The sequence below is a fragment of the Malurus melanocephalus genome, unplaced genomic scaffold (genome assembly GCF_030028575.1).
Source record: "Malurus melanocephalus ecotype Western Australia unplaced genomic scaffold, MMel_1.1 scaffold_121, whole genome shotgun sequence".
NCBI classification, from domain to species: Eukaryota; Metazoa; Chordata; class Aves; order Passeriformes; family Maluridae; genus Malurus; species Malurus melanocephalus.
The window spans coordinates 258882-276042 of record NW_026623353.1 but is presented as its reverse complement, the minus strand read 5'-3'; the positions used below and the strand labels follow the sequence as shown (position 1 = coordinate 276042).

General features: G+C 42.9%; 1 protein-coding gene across 16 annotated transcripts in view; it reads right to left on the bottom strand.

Annotated features, from left to right (window-relative positions):
- STOX2 (storkhead box 2) overlaps positions 1-17161 on the bottom strand; it is a 142720-nt gene that overhangs the window by 90373 nt on the left and 35186 nt on the right. For 2 of the 16 annotated variants that reach the window (XM_057370187.1, XM_057370184.1), the window contains exon 1: positions 8028-8314. The exons of 9 other annotated variants lie outside the window; for them this stretch is intronic. Coding sequence is in view for 2 of the 7 variants with exons in the window: in XM_057370180.1 (XP_057226163.1) it covers positions 5048-5192 (145 nt within the window). In the remaining 5 variants the exon portion in view is untranslated. Of the gene's footprint in view, positions 1-5047; positions 5265-8027; positions 8315-17161 lie in introns of those variants that run through there. 5 more of the 16 variants (XM_057370185.1, XM_057370193.1, XM_057370194.1 and 2 more) reach the window with 4 other exon arrangements.

Genomic DNA, 17161 nt, shown 5'->3' with positions numbered 1-17161 from the left:
AAACTTATGAGGAATCATAATGACAGCGATTCTGTARATCAACTCAGAAAATGAATTGACATAATAATTGATTTTTTTTTTAACCGTAAAACTGCTGACAGACTGCCCTTGGATGGGCCGTCTCTCTAGATTTTATGAAGACAAAATGGAAAGAATATGACAAAGGCACACAAAAAGAGTATTAGTCGGTAACTGAAACACATGAGAGGTACTCTTTAAGGCAGCACTCTGGGTAATGAAAAAAAATGCAGAATTTTCCTGTACTGTAAAAGCTAAGCACCACTTAGCGCCCTCTGCTGCATACAGAGGTAATAGACAAAGTACCACTGAACAATTACATCAACTGATATTAAACAAGGTATGTTGCATCTATGACAAATATTTATTTCCTGAATTACACTTGTTTTCTAAAAATACTAACAAATTATGCAAATATCTTCAGTACCAGCTTAGAGAAGGTGTTTTTTACTTTCTCTCTTCCCGTGTAGTATCCTGCATTCTGCCTGTGAGTAAGCTGTCACCTCCTGTCCCACATCGTATGTAGTGGGGAATTCACGCTGAGGGAGTCGAGATGCTCAGTGGGGGAAGCGTACGGCACCCTCAGCATGAGATTTAATCATGAAATGCTCATGACGGCTAAACAACTCAGTGGGATGTGGCCTACACACCACCCCTGCCACTCCTACTAAACTCAAGGGAGTGGGAAGTGCCCATCTCTCCTTACTTTCAGCTAAAAGAAACAAAGATAAACAAACATGAGGGAAGGTCAAACCTCAATGCAATTTTCAACTTCCAAATAAATTGCATTAACAGTCTATAAAAGGTCCTTCATGCACAACAGGAAAGAGGTAAATGCAGACTGGAGCAACTGCGACCCTGAAGAGGATTACTTGATTGTCAGACAGAACTGAGGAGGTCTCCTAATGTGGAATACAAATATTTAATCTGATTCTGAAATCTTATCTCCTGCCTTTAAGAAGATTAACAGAAATTCTTTTGCAGCAGACTATTAATTCTGAACCATTTCCTGAATGAAGAATATTTTCCAGAACCAAAGTTTGTGCATTTTAAATAGTTTATTAGCATTCTACTCAAAATCCAATTCAACAAATTTGATCATGATTAAAACCTGTTCGAGGAAGCTAGGTCATAAAGAAATGTAATTTGCATGCATACACATGGCATTAAACAGGCATGTTGCATGCACGCACAGGCATGAAAACATAAGGTACATAAGGTCATATTTTACATGAGACATGAAACACTCAAGGTCTCCACATTGTACTTGAACCAAAACTGGCATGAAGTTTACTTTACTGGCAGTAAAGTTGTTCTAAAAAACATTTTTCAAATTGATTATCCCTGATCTAGCCTGGTTAAAGGAGATTTCCATAGAAGGAGGAAGAATTAATTCATACCTCCTTTTTTCTATCTTACACAGACTGAGTACAGGCAGACAACTAWTATCATTGCTGTGCTTGGTTCTGCCCAAGGAATCTATGTAACTGTCCAAGTTTTAGGCTTCTCCTTAATTTTTCCTTTGAATAAAATGACAAGAAAAGGGAAGAAGAGCCAGCAGGCCTCCTTTGTCCAGGTTCCTTCCTCTGGAGGAAAGCAAGGAAGCCATCCTTTCCATTTCTCTCATTCCTGCCCATAAGTGAAGCCAGCATAGCGGCAGATGGCCCAGTCCCACGTTTTTTGTATATTTTTTCCTAGATATCCAGGGGCTACAGGGGTCTATCTGAAGCAAGAAGAGCAAGGTAGGCACTAGARTGGAGGAAGGGAAAGACCTCTGCCATCTCTCCTGCCTCTTTTAAGTCCCCCGTAATGATCCAGAGTAAGGTAAGATGCTCAGGGCTCTGCTCCATGGTCACAAGCCGCTCCATCCAGCTCATCCTGCAGCCCTGCTGAATGCACAGCATTTCTGCTGGGTGACAGAAGTAGAGGGTTGGTGATGCCAAATATCTATTTAAATCAGGGCTGAGAAGCATCACACATCAGGAAAGCCTCAAGAATTTGGCAGATATGCTTTAGATCTGTGTTGGTTGGTGGAATTCAGCCTGTTCCTGTTTAAAACGAGCTAACCTGCATTTCATTGCTAAGTAAGGCTTCACCTGAGAGTGGTCAGAGCAATGAAACCAACCCAGCAGTATATAAACCGACAGTCCTGTTTTTTTCTCAATAGTCAATTCATAATGAAGCTATCAGGCATCAGCTGAATATTATCTCAATACTATTAACCCCAGGGCTTTCACTTGAGATGCCAAATAATTCAAATAACTTTACATTTGTTATGAGCAAAGAATATGCATGCAGTTGCAGCACCTCACATGACTCAGTTTGAGCCTTTAATCTAGACAGGATCTTGATCCAAGGGCAGCTCAAATCAGTTCTCCAGTAGAGCACTGTATGGCCTTCTGCTTGCTACCTGAGAAGGTAATGTAATGCACCACTTGCACACACGAATGCCTCCATCTTTCCTCTAGTCAAAGAAACATTTTAATTATACTTTCATTTTTAAGAAGTCCAAAGGACATCATTATTGTAAAGCCTCTTGTTAATTATTTATATTATCTAGAGCAGAAATACCTCTCCTTCGTACAGAACAGTACAGGATCAYAAAGACATGGGCCCACTGCCTCCTGAACCCATGGGAATCACCTCCACACCAGAACCATCCTCTTCAGCGGGGCTTAATGAATACTTCACAACCATTATTTTTTGCACATAATAACCACAGTCACAAAGTGAGTCTCCCCTACAGCAAGAAGAAAGCATTTAATAAGGATCCTTGCATAATTTCAGGTAAAGCACGTTAGTTTCCAGTTCTCCCTGTACCTTCTTAGGAAAATATCCAGGTGGTGAGAAGATGTATGAACTCCTGAGGTGATACAATAATGCCACAAGTGCTTTGCCATAGGRCACTCTTCCTAGGACAAGAGCCCATATTCAAGTGTCCCTCACTGGAATCCCAGGTATTTCCCCTTATATACCTATGTAGCAAGTATGAAGCAGAAGTCCTGGGGAAAGGCATAGTATGTAGTCATATATTTTATCATGCTCTCAGCTGTAAAATGGTAACAGCAACACATCCTTCCCTAAAGGACTTCTGTGATTACAGACAGAGAAAACTGTCACATACATTCTGGTACAGAGAAAACAAAGTCCATATATATACCACAAAAGAGGTTTGTCCACCATAATTCCCAAGCAGGAGAGCACAAAAACTTTAGGTTGCACCAGAAATCAAATACATGCCATTTCTTGAGTTGAAAGCAGTTGCTCTCAGAGATTTTAACTTTCAGTTTCAGCACATAAATTTCCAAGGTATTTTAAGGAAAATAGAAAGACTGTTAATTACATGCACATCCTACACAACATGCATACAGCCCTGAATATCAGCTTTCTTACATTGTAGAAAGCCATTATCCCAGAACATACTGCCCTGAAGGGCCTCATGCTGCTTCTACCACGGTTGCCACCAAGAGTGCTTTGTGCCAAGTTAGCAGACTTTAAAAGATATTCTTCCTTCTTTTCCAGAAACCAAATCTTAATGATCTTTGATCTTAAGCCAAAATACTAATTTTCTGTGCAATATACTCAGTAATAAATATGCAGAACACCTGTTGCCACCAGCAAATACATGGCACTCATCAAAAACCTAAACCTAAATTTTTCAGATTAGACAGATTACATTGGATGTTGCCCATGGAACTTGATCCTGCACTTCAGCACACGTGTTCTCATCTTGAGCAACATGAGATGATAGGGAAAGGCTGTGGTTACTTTGTGAGGAAGCAGGAACAAGAGCAAGCTGCATCTCCAGCACTAAAGGTAAGGCCTGGAGGGTGCTCCTGGGCAGCTCCCAGCTGGGACTGACTCCTCTATCAATTGGTGCCCTTSAGCAAAGTATCTGAGACATGCAATGGGTGCTGGGAAGTTCTCCTTAGCCTTGCAATTTCTTAGGCAATCCCAGAASCTTTCTGGCCGCTGCTACTTTAAAGACAGAGCTGACCACATTTTCTGACCCAACTAAAGCTTTTCAGGGAATGTAGGCCATGGTAAGAAAATTTTCACTTTCTAGCTCTTTCTTGGTAAAAGCAGAACTTCCTGAATCAAAGAAAATATACTCCCTTAAACCAAAGGCAAGTTATATGCTGCTGCAAACAAATCCAGTTTTAGAGTTCCTCTCTCCCACCTCCTGCTTCCCCTAAAAAAAGGAAAAGCCCCAAATGCTCATAATGCAATGCATTTGGTGGCCTAAATATGGATGTTACCAGATTGCCCACTGGAATAAAGAGGTCAGATTTTGAAAGCTGAGAAAATGACTTAATCTTCCACATGAAAACTTGACCTGGAACAGCTAACCTGAGAACAGCACCAGAATAATGTCCCAGAAAGCTCATTTCCAAGATAAGTTTCTATTGGGAAAAGTTTAGTACTTCAGGACTGCTGAGAGTAGGTTCTCACATTTACACCTGACACAGTTAATTCATTTGGACATGCAGTACTCTTAGAACCCATGTGAAAAAGCAAATGCCTTTTGCTACATCATTTCCTAACCTCCTTATAAAAATGCCAGGTATAACATGCYACCATATCCAGTACTTTTGGCATCTGCCTACAATATGAAGGACAACTTTGTTATGAAGTTGCAAAAGCTCCTTTGAGAAACGTCCTTGTCTTCCAGGACACTTTTCACACTGAAACCTGATTACCAAGGACCACTCCTAATCATCCTTACAAGTTTTGATACCTTTAAAAATTCTTTCTTCAACTATAGTCAGTGTTTTTAACATATTTTTTTTCCTCAAGTGTAAGAAATGAAACAAAATAYCATGTTCTGTTCTTAAATAAAATAGCCTACACAGCTACTTTAATCCATGAGTGCTTGTTCTCCCTCCCAGCTTTCTCTCCCAACCACCCCCCCAAGACACACTTAGATGATTTGATTGGGGTTTTTTTATTAGCCATCTGCTGTGCCGATAAGCACATGAAAAAGTTACAAACCAAAAAAAGGGAGGCAGATAAACGAGCTTTCACTAACCTTTCGCCAGGGTGGGGAAGCTGAAATGGCCTGTGAAGGCTAAGCCAAACGGGATGAAACCAGGCAGCAGATCTTCTCCTGTTCGCTGGTGAGCAAGTGAGCAAGCTGGGAGTGCTGGTGGCTTGGGAGGCAAGGAGGAGCACATCAGGGCAGATGAGTCATTAGCTACTAAATTMGAGAATAAGCAGACTGGAATTGCAAGTAACTGTATACAGTCTGGGAAGTGGAGAGGAAGAGGCACCTTCTGTCAAACTACCCAGAACTGACACACATCTGCATTTTTTCACTCTGTAGGGGGTCTGCCCCCACCTCCTCTGCCAGCCTTCCACGTGTGCCAGTGGGAAGCTTCTCTCCAGCAACTGCTCGGATTTTCATTAGGAACACCAGCCTGGTTAGCAGGAAAGTGCAGTGTTGGCGTGTCTGCACAGAACTGGGAAGGAGCGCTGGAGAGCCACAACCGCTCCTGGGCACCTCTCATTCCTGCAAACCTTCCACTGCTGGACGTGCTCTCTGCACCAGTTTCATGTCTTTTTATGGTCAAGACAGTTTTGCAATGTTGCCAAAATGCTGAGATTGCTGAAGCTGCTTTAATGGCCTCAGAAGGTCTGCAAAAGCCTGAAGCAAGGGAGACGTGATTAGTCTCCACAATAAAATTTTAAAATACTCTGCTGAGGAAAAGTCAACAGATAAAAAACAAACCACAACCTCTGCCCTACACCTTTGCTACTCAATTTTCTGTTAGAACATACCTCTGTTGACTGTAAAAACCTAAAACTTATAATTATGGAGCAGAACACATTTTCATTATGGATGGATGGTTATGGGTGAAGTAACTTTTACAGCAAAATGACTAGAGACCTTTCACAATCAGAATCTCAGATGTCATTGAAAAGCAAGAGGATTCAGATCCAAACCCAAAAGTTTCAACCTGATCAAGACTGTGCTGATGCCTAAACACCATAGACCTTAATTTTCCAGTCAACACACAGGAGAAGAGATTGGGGGTTTTTCAGTGGGGTCAACAAACTCCTCATAGTACTCAAAACATTTCTGCTCTAATATAATAAAAAAATTGTAAGAATAACCAGATATTATTTATACATTATTATATATCAATTTGTTTTACTTCTTGTTCTATTTTATTATAGGTGATATATATATATATATTTTTTACAAAACCTTGCAGGATGTGCTCACAAGCTTTCAGTGTCATTGCAGCAGATTAATTAGGGTCTAACCCCCAGCCCACACGAAAATAACACCTCCTCACACCCACTCTGGCTAAAATTATTAGCCTTAAAGCAACCCATCCTATCTTGACAACTCTTTTTTTCCACATTTCCACTCACAAAGTAATTCTTAATCCCTCCCTTTAAGCAGGCTGTTTCTGCTTTGTTTTCTACAATCATCACTTGCCTCACAAGGCATGACAAGGGAACAGGTCATAGCATCACCGTGCCTCACTGCCCTCTGCAGCAGCATCCTCTGCCCTGTGTTGTATGTGAATCTTTGCTTAGTGGTTAGCATTAAGCTTTCATGTTAGTGATTAACCCATGCTTCTGAGAGTCTTTGGTGCCTTGCCTGGGTTTAGCAAATAATTACGCCTTTAGTGTATCTGCTTCAGTTGATTCTAAGACTTGAGTTCTTTTCTCCTACTAGCAGAAATGTAAATACAAATTAAAATCAAATGCATCTTTTCCATTACAATTTCTAGTTTTGCTATCTTCTACCAGTTAGTTCCACATATTTCTGTTTCTTGGGCTCTTTGTGGCTGACATTTCTCTTTAGACACCTACAGTTCCATAGCACAGGAACACTAAATTTATTTCCATACCCCTCTCAGATCACTTGATGACAGATATGTTACAGTCTGCCACACCTTCAGTCTGCAGCACATCTATTCTGTGAATATTAAGGGAGACTTTGCTTTCCAGTCCAGTCAAACCAACATATTTAAATGAGTAAAGGGAAGGAGAAGAAAAAAAAATAGAAAAAAAAGGAATATTTCTATAACATAATTGCATACTTATAAATAGCATGCTTTCCATGTGTGTCAGATATCAAATAGCCTAATGACAACTGATAACTGGCTGATTTCTGCAATCTGCCATCAGCTGCTATTTTCAAGAGAACATGAGCTATTCCTAATACCGCAGTTCAACTCCACTTAGTTGTGTAGGAAGCTTACATTTTTCAAGCAGATGGCAGGTATATACTATTTTAACCAAAATCTTGTTTTAAGAGCAGTGGTTGATAGAATGACAGTGCTTGACAAGCCAAGAGGCATTAAAAGAAAAGCAGTAGATAACTACATAATACCATTTAGTATTGGCCTTTAAAAATATAACATACTTATGAACAGCACAGATGGGCCAGGCAGTCAGGCTGCATGACCTCATTTACTGGTAAAAAACAAGGTGTTTTGTTTGATTTTTTTAAATAAGCTTCAGCTTTTATTTTCAAAATATACTTTGTAAAACTTGGATGTGATTTTCTTCATGCAAGTATCAAGCCAAAAATCCTCTTCCTCCTGAGTCAAGCAGGGACAAGAGCTGTTTGGCTGCATTATAGTGTGATTAATCCGCACAACGGCTTTACACCCAACAGAGGGGAAAAGCCACCTCTAGAATACAAGGTTCAATATGATACAAATAACTTGTTGTTAAATATCTCTATCATTAGAGCAGTGTCTACTAATTAGAAAATAAATCATTTACACTCATATTTCTACTGTAGCAGAAGACATTATACTGTTCCTTTTCAGTGGCATCTCCTAAACAGCAACAGAAATGGTAACTGTGAAATCCACTCTACGTCTCACAGAAGCGAAGTAACTCGGCATTTTTCAGACCTGCTGTAGCCCAAACTATTTTCCATTCCCCACCCCAGCAACAAACATCAGCCCCTTCTGGGATCTGACCCACTGTGGTCTCATTTTGCTGCCTCTAACACAGGACATGGTTTCCCCATTCGTACTTACATTATGTCTGGAATCCTCTCTTCAAACACAAATGGAGAACCAAGGAGCAAAGTAGAGTCTGGGTGACTGAGCAGAACAATGAAACACCCCGGTGATTATTGTGGCTTCTCCTCTCCTCTGTGTCAGAGACTTCCCTTGTATTCAAAGCTCATTTCAKTTGGGAAGATTCGATGCCCTACCAGTCACACTGAGCTTTTAGATCCTTTAAAGCCCTACCAAAGCATCTGAGCAGTAGATGTCTCTAAATTTATTACTGCCTTTTTTTGGATGTATGCCTATGTAAGAAGGAAGCAAACTCCTTTATATTTCACACCCATTCGCACTACATTTTTTTCAGGGTGTTGCTAAAAGAGAAAAAAAAATTCCCAAGCTAGCTCAGCTCCAAATGGCCAACCACATAACCATTTATTTCCCTCTGGTTATCCTGACTGAGTTATTTTCCCACACGTTCCTGATGTGGTGAATGACTTGTCTGAGCAAGCAAGATAATGCTTTAGGCAGCAGATTAGAAAATGCAAATGTGCAGAGAGTCCAATAAGCACCTCCTGGGTTTCATCCTGACAGTGAGGCTTGGTTCTCTATCCCCAACTGTGGCTGCAGGAGGTGCCCATCTCTCTGAAGGCTTACAGTGGGGATCTCAGGCGCTGAGTGAGGTGCTGCACTATCCCCATGTCCCAACCCTGTGTCTGAACACGAGTAGAGAGAATTATTTCTGCCAGCAGCAGATACCAAGGCTCAGCCCTGCTATTAACTGCAGTGACAGCTACCTGATTGCCAATACAGAACAGACTATTTCAGCCAGGACAGATACATCACTTACTGGGGAGAAAGGAGGACAGCCCAGGAGCACCACCATTCCTACTAAATCACTTGTATGTGGCTGCGGGATAAAGGTCAAAGAAAACCAGGGATAGAAGGAGTTGAACTGGCTCTCTCCCCCTGGATTGGCAGGACAGTTTTGCTTGCCCCATACCTACGCCCAAAAGAGGACAAAGCAGGTCTTCATCCCTTGCACCCACCTCTTCACGGCAGGGAGCAGGATGGAAGASGTGTCCTAAGCTTGTGAGGTCATTGCTTACACTGCCTCCTAAAAGAAGAGTTTCAGGAGTATCTTCTACAGAGAGAACGGTGCCACAGATTCACCTYTGACCGCTCTAAGTGCCATGGGGTAACAAACATCAAGAGTTTCCTGGAACAGGTTTCCCAGCAGGGATGAGCTGTCCACATCCCGGAGACTTTCCACTCTGATCTGACTGGATCAAGCCTTGAACAACCTTGTCTGACCTCACAGCTGGCACTGCTCTGAGCAGGAGTTTGGACCACAGACCTGCTCAGGTCCCTTCCTTCCCGACATCTGGAATCCTCTTCTGTTTCACCTCACTGAAACCAATGCACTGTCAACCATTTATCCAGCCAGCAAGTCCTCACAAGCTCAGCAGCCTTACAAGGATTTTGGGGCAAAATAAATACAAAAGTACAGCAAGGTACCCTCCTCCAGCAAGTAAAGTCTCCAGACCAGGGTTCTCCTAATGTCTCATAGCCCCCACTGAAGAGCTTCTAACACATACGGGGTTGGGAGTTAAAAAAGTGCTTAAATAAAATAAGAAATAAACAATGCCACACTTATAAGGCAGGATTTTCTAGAYTTTTCTGTAAGTTTTTATTTCTGTCACTTTTGCTGTAAGCTTTTACTGCACAGTTTACTTTTCCTTTTTTTGCATTGATAGAAAAGCTAAATGGAACTAACTAGAATAAAGACATCACTTTTTTAGTATTTAGAATAACCAAATATCTGTGTCATATTAAAATCATTATTAGAATTAGGAGCAAATTTTACACATGGCAACAATGAAACAATGCTGAGAAGGAACACACTGACACCGCTTTTCACAAGCTCTTCACTTGAAATTGTAATAATAATGATCTAGGTACGAAGAAAATTCTGGCATTAAAAAAAAAGTTATAACAAAAGAAAACACTGTTTTCAGTTTGCAGGGAAATCTTGAATCACAGGTATGCCTGAACCATGCAGTCAGTGCTCAGCTGCACCTCACAGCCCTCCTCAGGTCACTGGCTCAGGCACTGCTCAAGAGCATGGCTGAGACACCTAGGGTCACATCCCCACCACTCAACAGTAAAGAGTGCTGTGACAACTTCTTCTGGGCAGGACCATGGCTAGGGGCAATGGCAAGGCAGGAATATAAAATATTCCTGCTGCAAAGACATCCCTAGAACTTCAGCATCTCACAGTGTCAGTCTGGCTCCCTTCCATCTGACTCATGCCCATGTACCAACACAGCTGGCACATGGCTCTGCAGGAGGAGAAGCCACGTTTCTCCCCTGAGGGGAAGCTTGATTCATGCTAAAAGGTATTCCAGTCTGGATCTCAGGAGTGGTATCCACCTGTTCTCCCTAACAATGAGGTGACTGAGCTCACTACCTGTGCACAACCCAACAGCCTCAGCGGTTTGGGCACATCACACCTGAGCAGCAGTGGTCCCACGAGGGGCAGAAGGGTTTAGGGGCTGAGTGATCTACTTCAGATATTCAAGAGAGCCCACATCCCACTCAAAGTTTCACAGCAGGAGAGGAAAGGGAAAAAGAGAAAAAGAAAAAAACAGATTTAAAAAAATACRAGCAATGTGTTCACAGAAACCTGAAACACAGACAGACAGTAGCCCTGTTATCACTGCCGCAGCTGGTATAAAGATAGCACGTTTTCACACTGCAGTCACATTTCCAGTTTCTTCACAGACCTACCTGGAGGGACCGAATAATTTGCATAGCTCTTTTTCCCATATTATTTGCACATTCCACATATTATTTGCATTTATCGTGAAAGGGTGGAGAATAATAGTGCTTAGTGCAAGAAATAAATACATTTAAAAAACAAATCAGTCAGTGCTGCCAGTCAGACAGATGCAAAAGTTGACAAAATACAGCCTTTCATTATTTTTTCATTCCAACCAATGCACAAAATACATGAAATATAAAAGAGTGCCTCACATAGATTTTTTCCAGCTGAATGGAGCTTTGACAGTCAAGAACACTGCATTTTTCACATAATAAAATGTGATTTTCCATCAATTTTACCAGTAATGAAAATGTAACATACAGCACAATCACTTGAAAGCCAAGAAGTTGAAGCCAAGGGTGAGGTTGAAAGCTGCAAAACTGGAGCCTCAAGGGAAGAGAAGTGATGGACAGACAAGAACTGGTTCTCTGCCATTAATTTACTTTTCTACAAAAGCCCCTCCCACCTCCCCCCCCMAAAAAAAAATCAAGGTGCTCAATGGGAGGGGCAGCCTGAGCAAAACTATCCATCTGGTTCCCATCACAGGAAGGACTGCCTAGGTTAGCTCCTGCCAAAGCCTGTCATTAGCAATCAGCACAAGACAGAGCATGAGAAAACACAGAACAGCCAAGACAACAAACCTAATACTTTTAATACACTAATCATAACAATAGAACTCAATTTTCTTCTTTATAAAAAATATTACAGAAGTCAGATGGGTCATCCTGGTAGCCTCATTTTATCAGGGAAATTAATGTAACAGGCAATGCAAATGTTATTTTCTTATGCCACAGTAGATCCATCAGCACTTATTAGAAGCATCTACAGGAGTGAAATATGGCAAAAAATGATAATTTGATTAAGCAGGTGCAAAACCATGCTACCTAATAATATACTTTGTCCCTTTTTAGCTACAGCATAATACACATGGAATTTCAATCCTGATGCTGCCACTGCAATCCAAAATCTAGTGTTTTATGAAAGCTTGGAGTGATGACCATCAAACTGCTCTTGTTCTCTTGCCACAGGAATTCAGCCCAACCCTTGCCACATCCCTTAGCCTTGTCGACAATTCCAGCATTTCCACTGTTTCTACAAACTGCCTGTCCTGCATATCATCCTTTAAAATCTATTTTATCACTCATTTCAAATGGCCAGAAGTGAAAAAAAAAAAAAAAAAAAAGCCAAACCCACATCCAAGCAGTCTATAGCAATACCTCCTTGCAGCTGCTGCCATGGGAATGAAGACCTACAGGGATATGAGCACCTTGATTGCTGGACACTGCACACAGATGAAAGCAGCACGGCCAGCCAGACTTCACAGCCAAAACTTTCCCTCCACCTCAGCAATATAAACACACACTCGACTAACTACTAAGAGTGGCTGTTAATTACCTATTTGAAGTAACGAGATCTGACTAGGGTCAAAAGCAATCTGACAGTAAGGAACAGAGAGGCAGCAAGCTCTAACTAATCCTTTGCTGTTCTCCTCAAACCTTAAACCAGATCCCTCAGGAGCTTGTTCTTCTCCCCACAGAAGACACATACTCCTTGTTCAGAGTGCTTGTCCAGGTTTCTGAGAGCCACATTTTCTCTATCACTTTGACAAGAGCTGCCCCTGTTCCAGTGGCACAATCCTGTCATCGTGCGAGAGCACATTGGACAGATGAACACTTTGGGATCTCCAGGAGAGCAACCTGAGATCAGCTGGGCATCACAATGCTTCCCTTGAGCTCCTTGCACCACAGTAACAGCAACATCACAACTAACACTCACACAGCAGCAACCAAAACTGATTAATTTCTGTAAACACCTCCCCTTCCTACAGTTCCCTGTACTGGATGAAGGGGTCTGAGATGGAAAATAAAGAAGAAACCTTCAGGAAGAACTGCCATGTCTCTGCCTAAGGATGACATGGCTCAAACTCCCTCAGGACTGTCCCAGGCAAATCACTRTCACCTGGCTCGCCTCTCTCTAGCTCCCTCCTTTTGTTAGGCTTCTCCCACGCACATCTAAGAATATCTTGATGAGTGAATATGAATAACAGCTCTTTCTTCTTCCTTTCAGGAAACTATTTCCCCATTTGTTTCTCTCCTCTTCCTGCTTCGGTATTTAGCTGAAAACATTAATGACCCATTTAAGAAGAGGAAAACATCTTCTAGGAATGACTTGCCCTAGGCTATTCCATGGGCTGCTCAGAAGTAAATCCCATCATTTATACCCTCTTTGGTCAAAGAAGAACATTCCCAGGACCAAAGAAAAGCACAGGCTGACAGAGAGATGCAAAGGGAGAGGAGATTGTCATGTTCTTTCTTGCACACTTTGCTACGTTTATTATCCTGGTGCTTTAAAAAGTAAAGATCACTGGGGTATCAGGACTGAGCCCTGGGCCAAGTCTGCTCTGACTTGCTGCCATATAATCAATGAGAACTTTTCAAAATGTATTCTTTCTTCCCCTTTGTGCATTTATGTCTCAACCTGGTACACTGAAGCTAACATAGGCCTCCAGATTAGACAGGCATCAGTGCCACACCCCACRATGGGACCATAGCTGAGGGCAAGGAGGCAGCACTGCTGCAGGAACTTGGCAGTCCTTACTCCTGACTTGCCTGTCTCCACCACACCTCCTGCCCTTCATCGCTGCTGCCTTGGCTCGACACTGCATGGTCATCTGTGGATAGTAAAAGGCTGCATGCTGGTTTGACTCCTTCAGGTTGCTTGCTGGATCCTGGTGACCATTCCCCCTCCCGGGAACAAGATGCACAACCATGGGATMCAAATCGGAACAAGCCATAGGGCACCGCTCATCCAAAAGAGCTGCAGAGCAGGACAAGTTGAAAAATGAGGACAGACAGCTCTGTGAAAAGCAGCTTTGAAGGAAGAGATGTGGTGGAAAGAGAAGTTGACCCCTAAAAAYGGAAAAAGAACAAAGACTGTGGAAGGGCAACCCATCTTCTGTAGACCGAGCAGTTGGGATGGGGAACTGCTGATGGATTAATGAATGAGCAGTTCAATTTCTCTCCTAGATCTTCCATCATAACAAGATGGGAAATGATGTGTTAAAACCTTCAGGAGGTAGAGTTAGTAGAAATATATCTTTCATTTATCCCTTATAAGTCATGGATCAAGAAGGGTTTTCCCCCCTGTCATCATTCTTCTAATCTCTTAAGCATTTTCCCTGTCTTTCTGTACTGTAAATTTACACTTTAAAATAGCAGAAGATACTGTGTATAGGAAGCCAGCCTGTTGTTTAGATACAATCAAATCTAAGCAATATAAAGAGGAAAAAAAAGTAGAGGGAAAGAGACAGGCAGATGGGGTGAGCTGTGCAGACAGGCATTGCAGCTCRAGTGTTATTGAAACATACTGAAGCACCATTTGCACAACTTTTAACTCCCTAGTTTTTACAAGCTTAAAAATGTAAATACAAAGTCTGACTGCAAGGCAGAAAGTTGGGAGCCCGAGTTTCAGCTCAGAACTATATTCCTAGTGCTGTTGCACTTCAGGTTATAAAAATTGTGCACCTGTACTGAAAAGGCAGCTTTGGTGTGCCCCTAAACTAAAAAAAAAAAAAAAACCCAACTAAACCAACAAAAAACCCCTGTTATCAGTTGAAGACATAAAAAAAGAAAGAACAGTATAAAACATACTTTTCATCAGTTGATCATGTATGTTTGTCTTTAAATGACTACATATATACTCCCATTTTCACAGAAGTGTTTGCCAAAAATTCAATAAAGCTACTGAATGTGAAGGAGTATCTTAATACTGTTTGGTTGCCCTATATTTGGAAAACAGCTTTGGACAGATTTTAAATGCATAATGCCCCCTATTATATATGCTATATACACTACACTTAATAAAATAGTACCCAAAAATTGTAAAAAGATATCCAGGAGTATTCCTGTCAGAAAAAAAAAGTACTTCCCTTCCCTTTCACTTGAAATTTCTGCAAGGCCCAATGGAGCAGGTTGCAAGGAGAGGGCAAGCACCCAGTGACACCTTGCTCAAGAACACACCAAGCATGAAGGCTCTGCCCTCTGCACCCTTCTCAGAGCCCATCTGAGATCCCTGAGTCTCAAACTATGTCAGGGCAGCCGAGCTGTGATGAACTACCCTCATTAATGCTGAACTTCTTTGTTTTGAATAATTATGTTTGTGCCCTAAGTGGACTATAAATCACCAAGCCATTTAGCCACTTAGCTTAGTACTGTCAAACATACTTTCCAATGGCCAAACACAATCCATATGATAAATTTATGCAGCTTAAGTCTTCAGACCACCAGCAATTTCTGCCTGAAAACCCTCATGACTAAAAGAAAACTGGGATTAAGCATCAGTGACCTGAGGTGGCACAGATTTCCCAGAGAATATGACAAGTAGAGGCAGAATAAAATATTCCAGAGCTGAAAAGACAGAGGTAATGCTTTCAAATTCACATTTCTGCGATCTCACATTGTGTGAGATCACAGCAGAAAGACAGGTGCTTGCAGAAATTGGTGCAAAACATGGGATCTGTGGAGGCTGAGCCACAGATCAAACTTGGAAAGGAATCTGCCTTGGTCCACTGCTGGGACAGACGCACACCCACTGACACTGTTTCAGCTCAGCATAACTCCTGTGCAGTTTATCTTGGAATCCACTAAGGGTACTTGTGCTAAAGATCCCACAAAAACAGAGAGCCACAATGCATTACCCCCCCTTTTCACTGGTTTAGGCTGGAAGGGACCTTTAAAGGTCCAAATCCCCTGCCATGCACGGTGACAACTTCAACTAGTTCAGGTTGCTCAGAGCACCATCCTTGTATGTTCCCAGAAATGGGGCATCTGCTACCTCTCTGGGCACCCTGTACCAGTGCCTCACCAATCTCATGGTAAAAAACTTCCTTGTAACCAGTCTGCATCCATTCTTTTTTAGTTTAAAACCATAACCATAACTTGTCCTATCAATAAATGCCCTACTAAAATGTCTGTTAGGTTAGATACTAGAAAATTGTTTTTCACCCAGAGTGTGTAGGGAAGTGGTCACAGCACCAAGCCTGACAGAGTACAAGAAATGCTTGAACAATACTCTCGGGCACGCGGTGTGACTCTTGGGGATGGTCCTGTGCAGGACCAGGGGCTGGACTCGATGATCCTTGCAGGTGCTTTCTAACTCCGCTTTATTCTGTGATTCTCATCAGCCCCTTTTACGCACTGGAAGGCGGCTCAAGGATCTCCCCAGAGTCTCCTTTTCTACAGTCTGACCAATCCCATCTCCCTCAGCCTGTTACCACAGAAGAGCTCTAGCTTTCCATTCAATTTTATGGCCGTTCTCTAGACCCGCTCCAACACGTCCACAGCTTTACCGGGCTGTGGATCCCGGAGCTGAACGCATTACTCCAGCTGGGGTCTCAYGGGAGCAGAGTAGAGGGGCAGAATCACTTTCCCTCTTCCCTTCTTCTGAGATGATTTTAATCTTTAAAGAGGCCGGATCTGACTGGGGAATCCTCCCTCTCCCCGCCCGAGTGGAACCCGCCGGATTCTCGGCGCGGCCGGGGGACGGCGCTGGTGGCGTGGCCGCGCCATCGCCGCGCCTGGAGGAGCCTCTAGCGGCTGCCGCCGGACCCGCTCCGCGCCCGGCCCCGCCAGGCGCTCCTGAGCCGCGCGTTTCGTCCACACTCACTCACACGGGGAACGCGTTCAACTGCGTCCCGCTCCCACCCGCACACGCCGTGGCCTTCACTTCCCAGAATCGGCTGCCGGAGCTGGTGAAAACGCAGCAGCGAAACCAGTCGGTGCTGCATGCCGAGCGACCCGCGGCTGCCATCAGCCCCGCACCCACCGGACACCAGCTTTGATCCAAAGCCTGCTTGCCAAGGGYTTGCCATGCCCAGCTACGGATGGCCCAGCCCCTGACCTCTGGAAGAGGCACCCCAATAAATGGAGGGCCAGCATGTTTGTGAGCAGAAACAGAAACTCCGGACAGAAACTCTAATCTTATGAATGAAGCCTGGATTTGCAAAATTTCAACTCATACAGTATGTTAGCATTAACCCAGCAATTTGGAAAAAGGGGATAAGAGCGATTCTGAAGGCTCAGATGACTTCAAGGCTGTATTTGCTGTGTCATAGGGAAACACCGCACTTGCCCTGCTGGTGTTTTCCCATGAGGATGCAATTAGGCAGGCAGYGGTCAACTGCTCATGGAAACATTTGCTGTGACAGAATTTCCCACTAACACCAAGTTTAGCACAAGAGAGTCACTTGTTTTTACCCCCATTTAGAAGTGGAATACCAAAGTGAATGCAAGCCCAGGCCCCGCTGCATTCCACTCACCTCCAAGCCCTGTATTTATGGGTA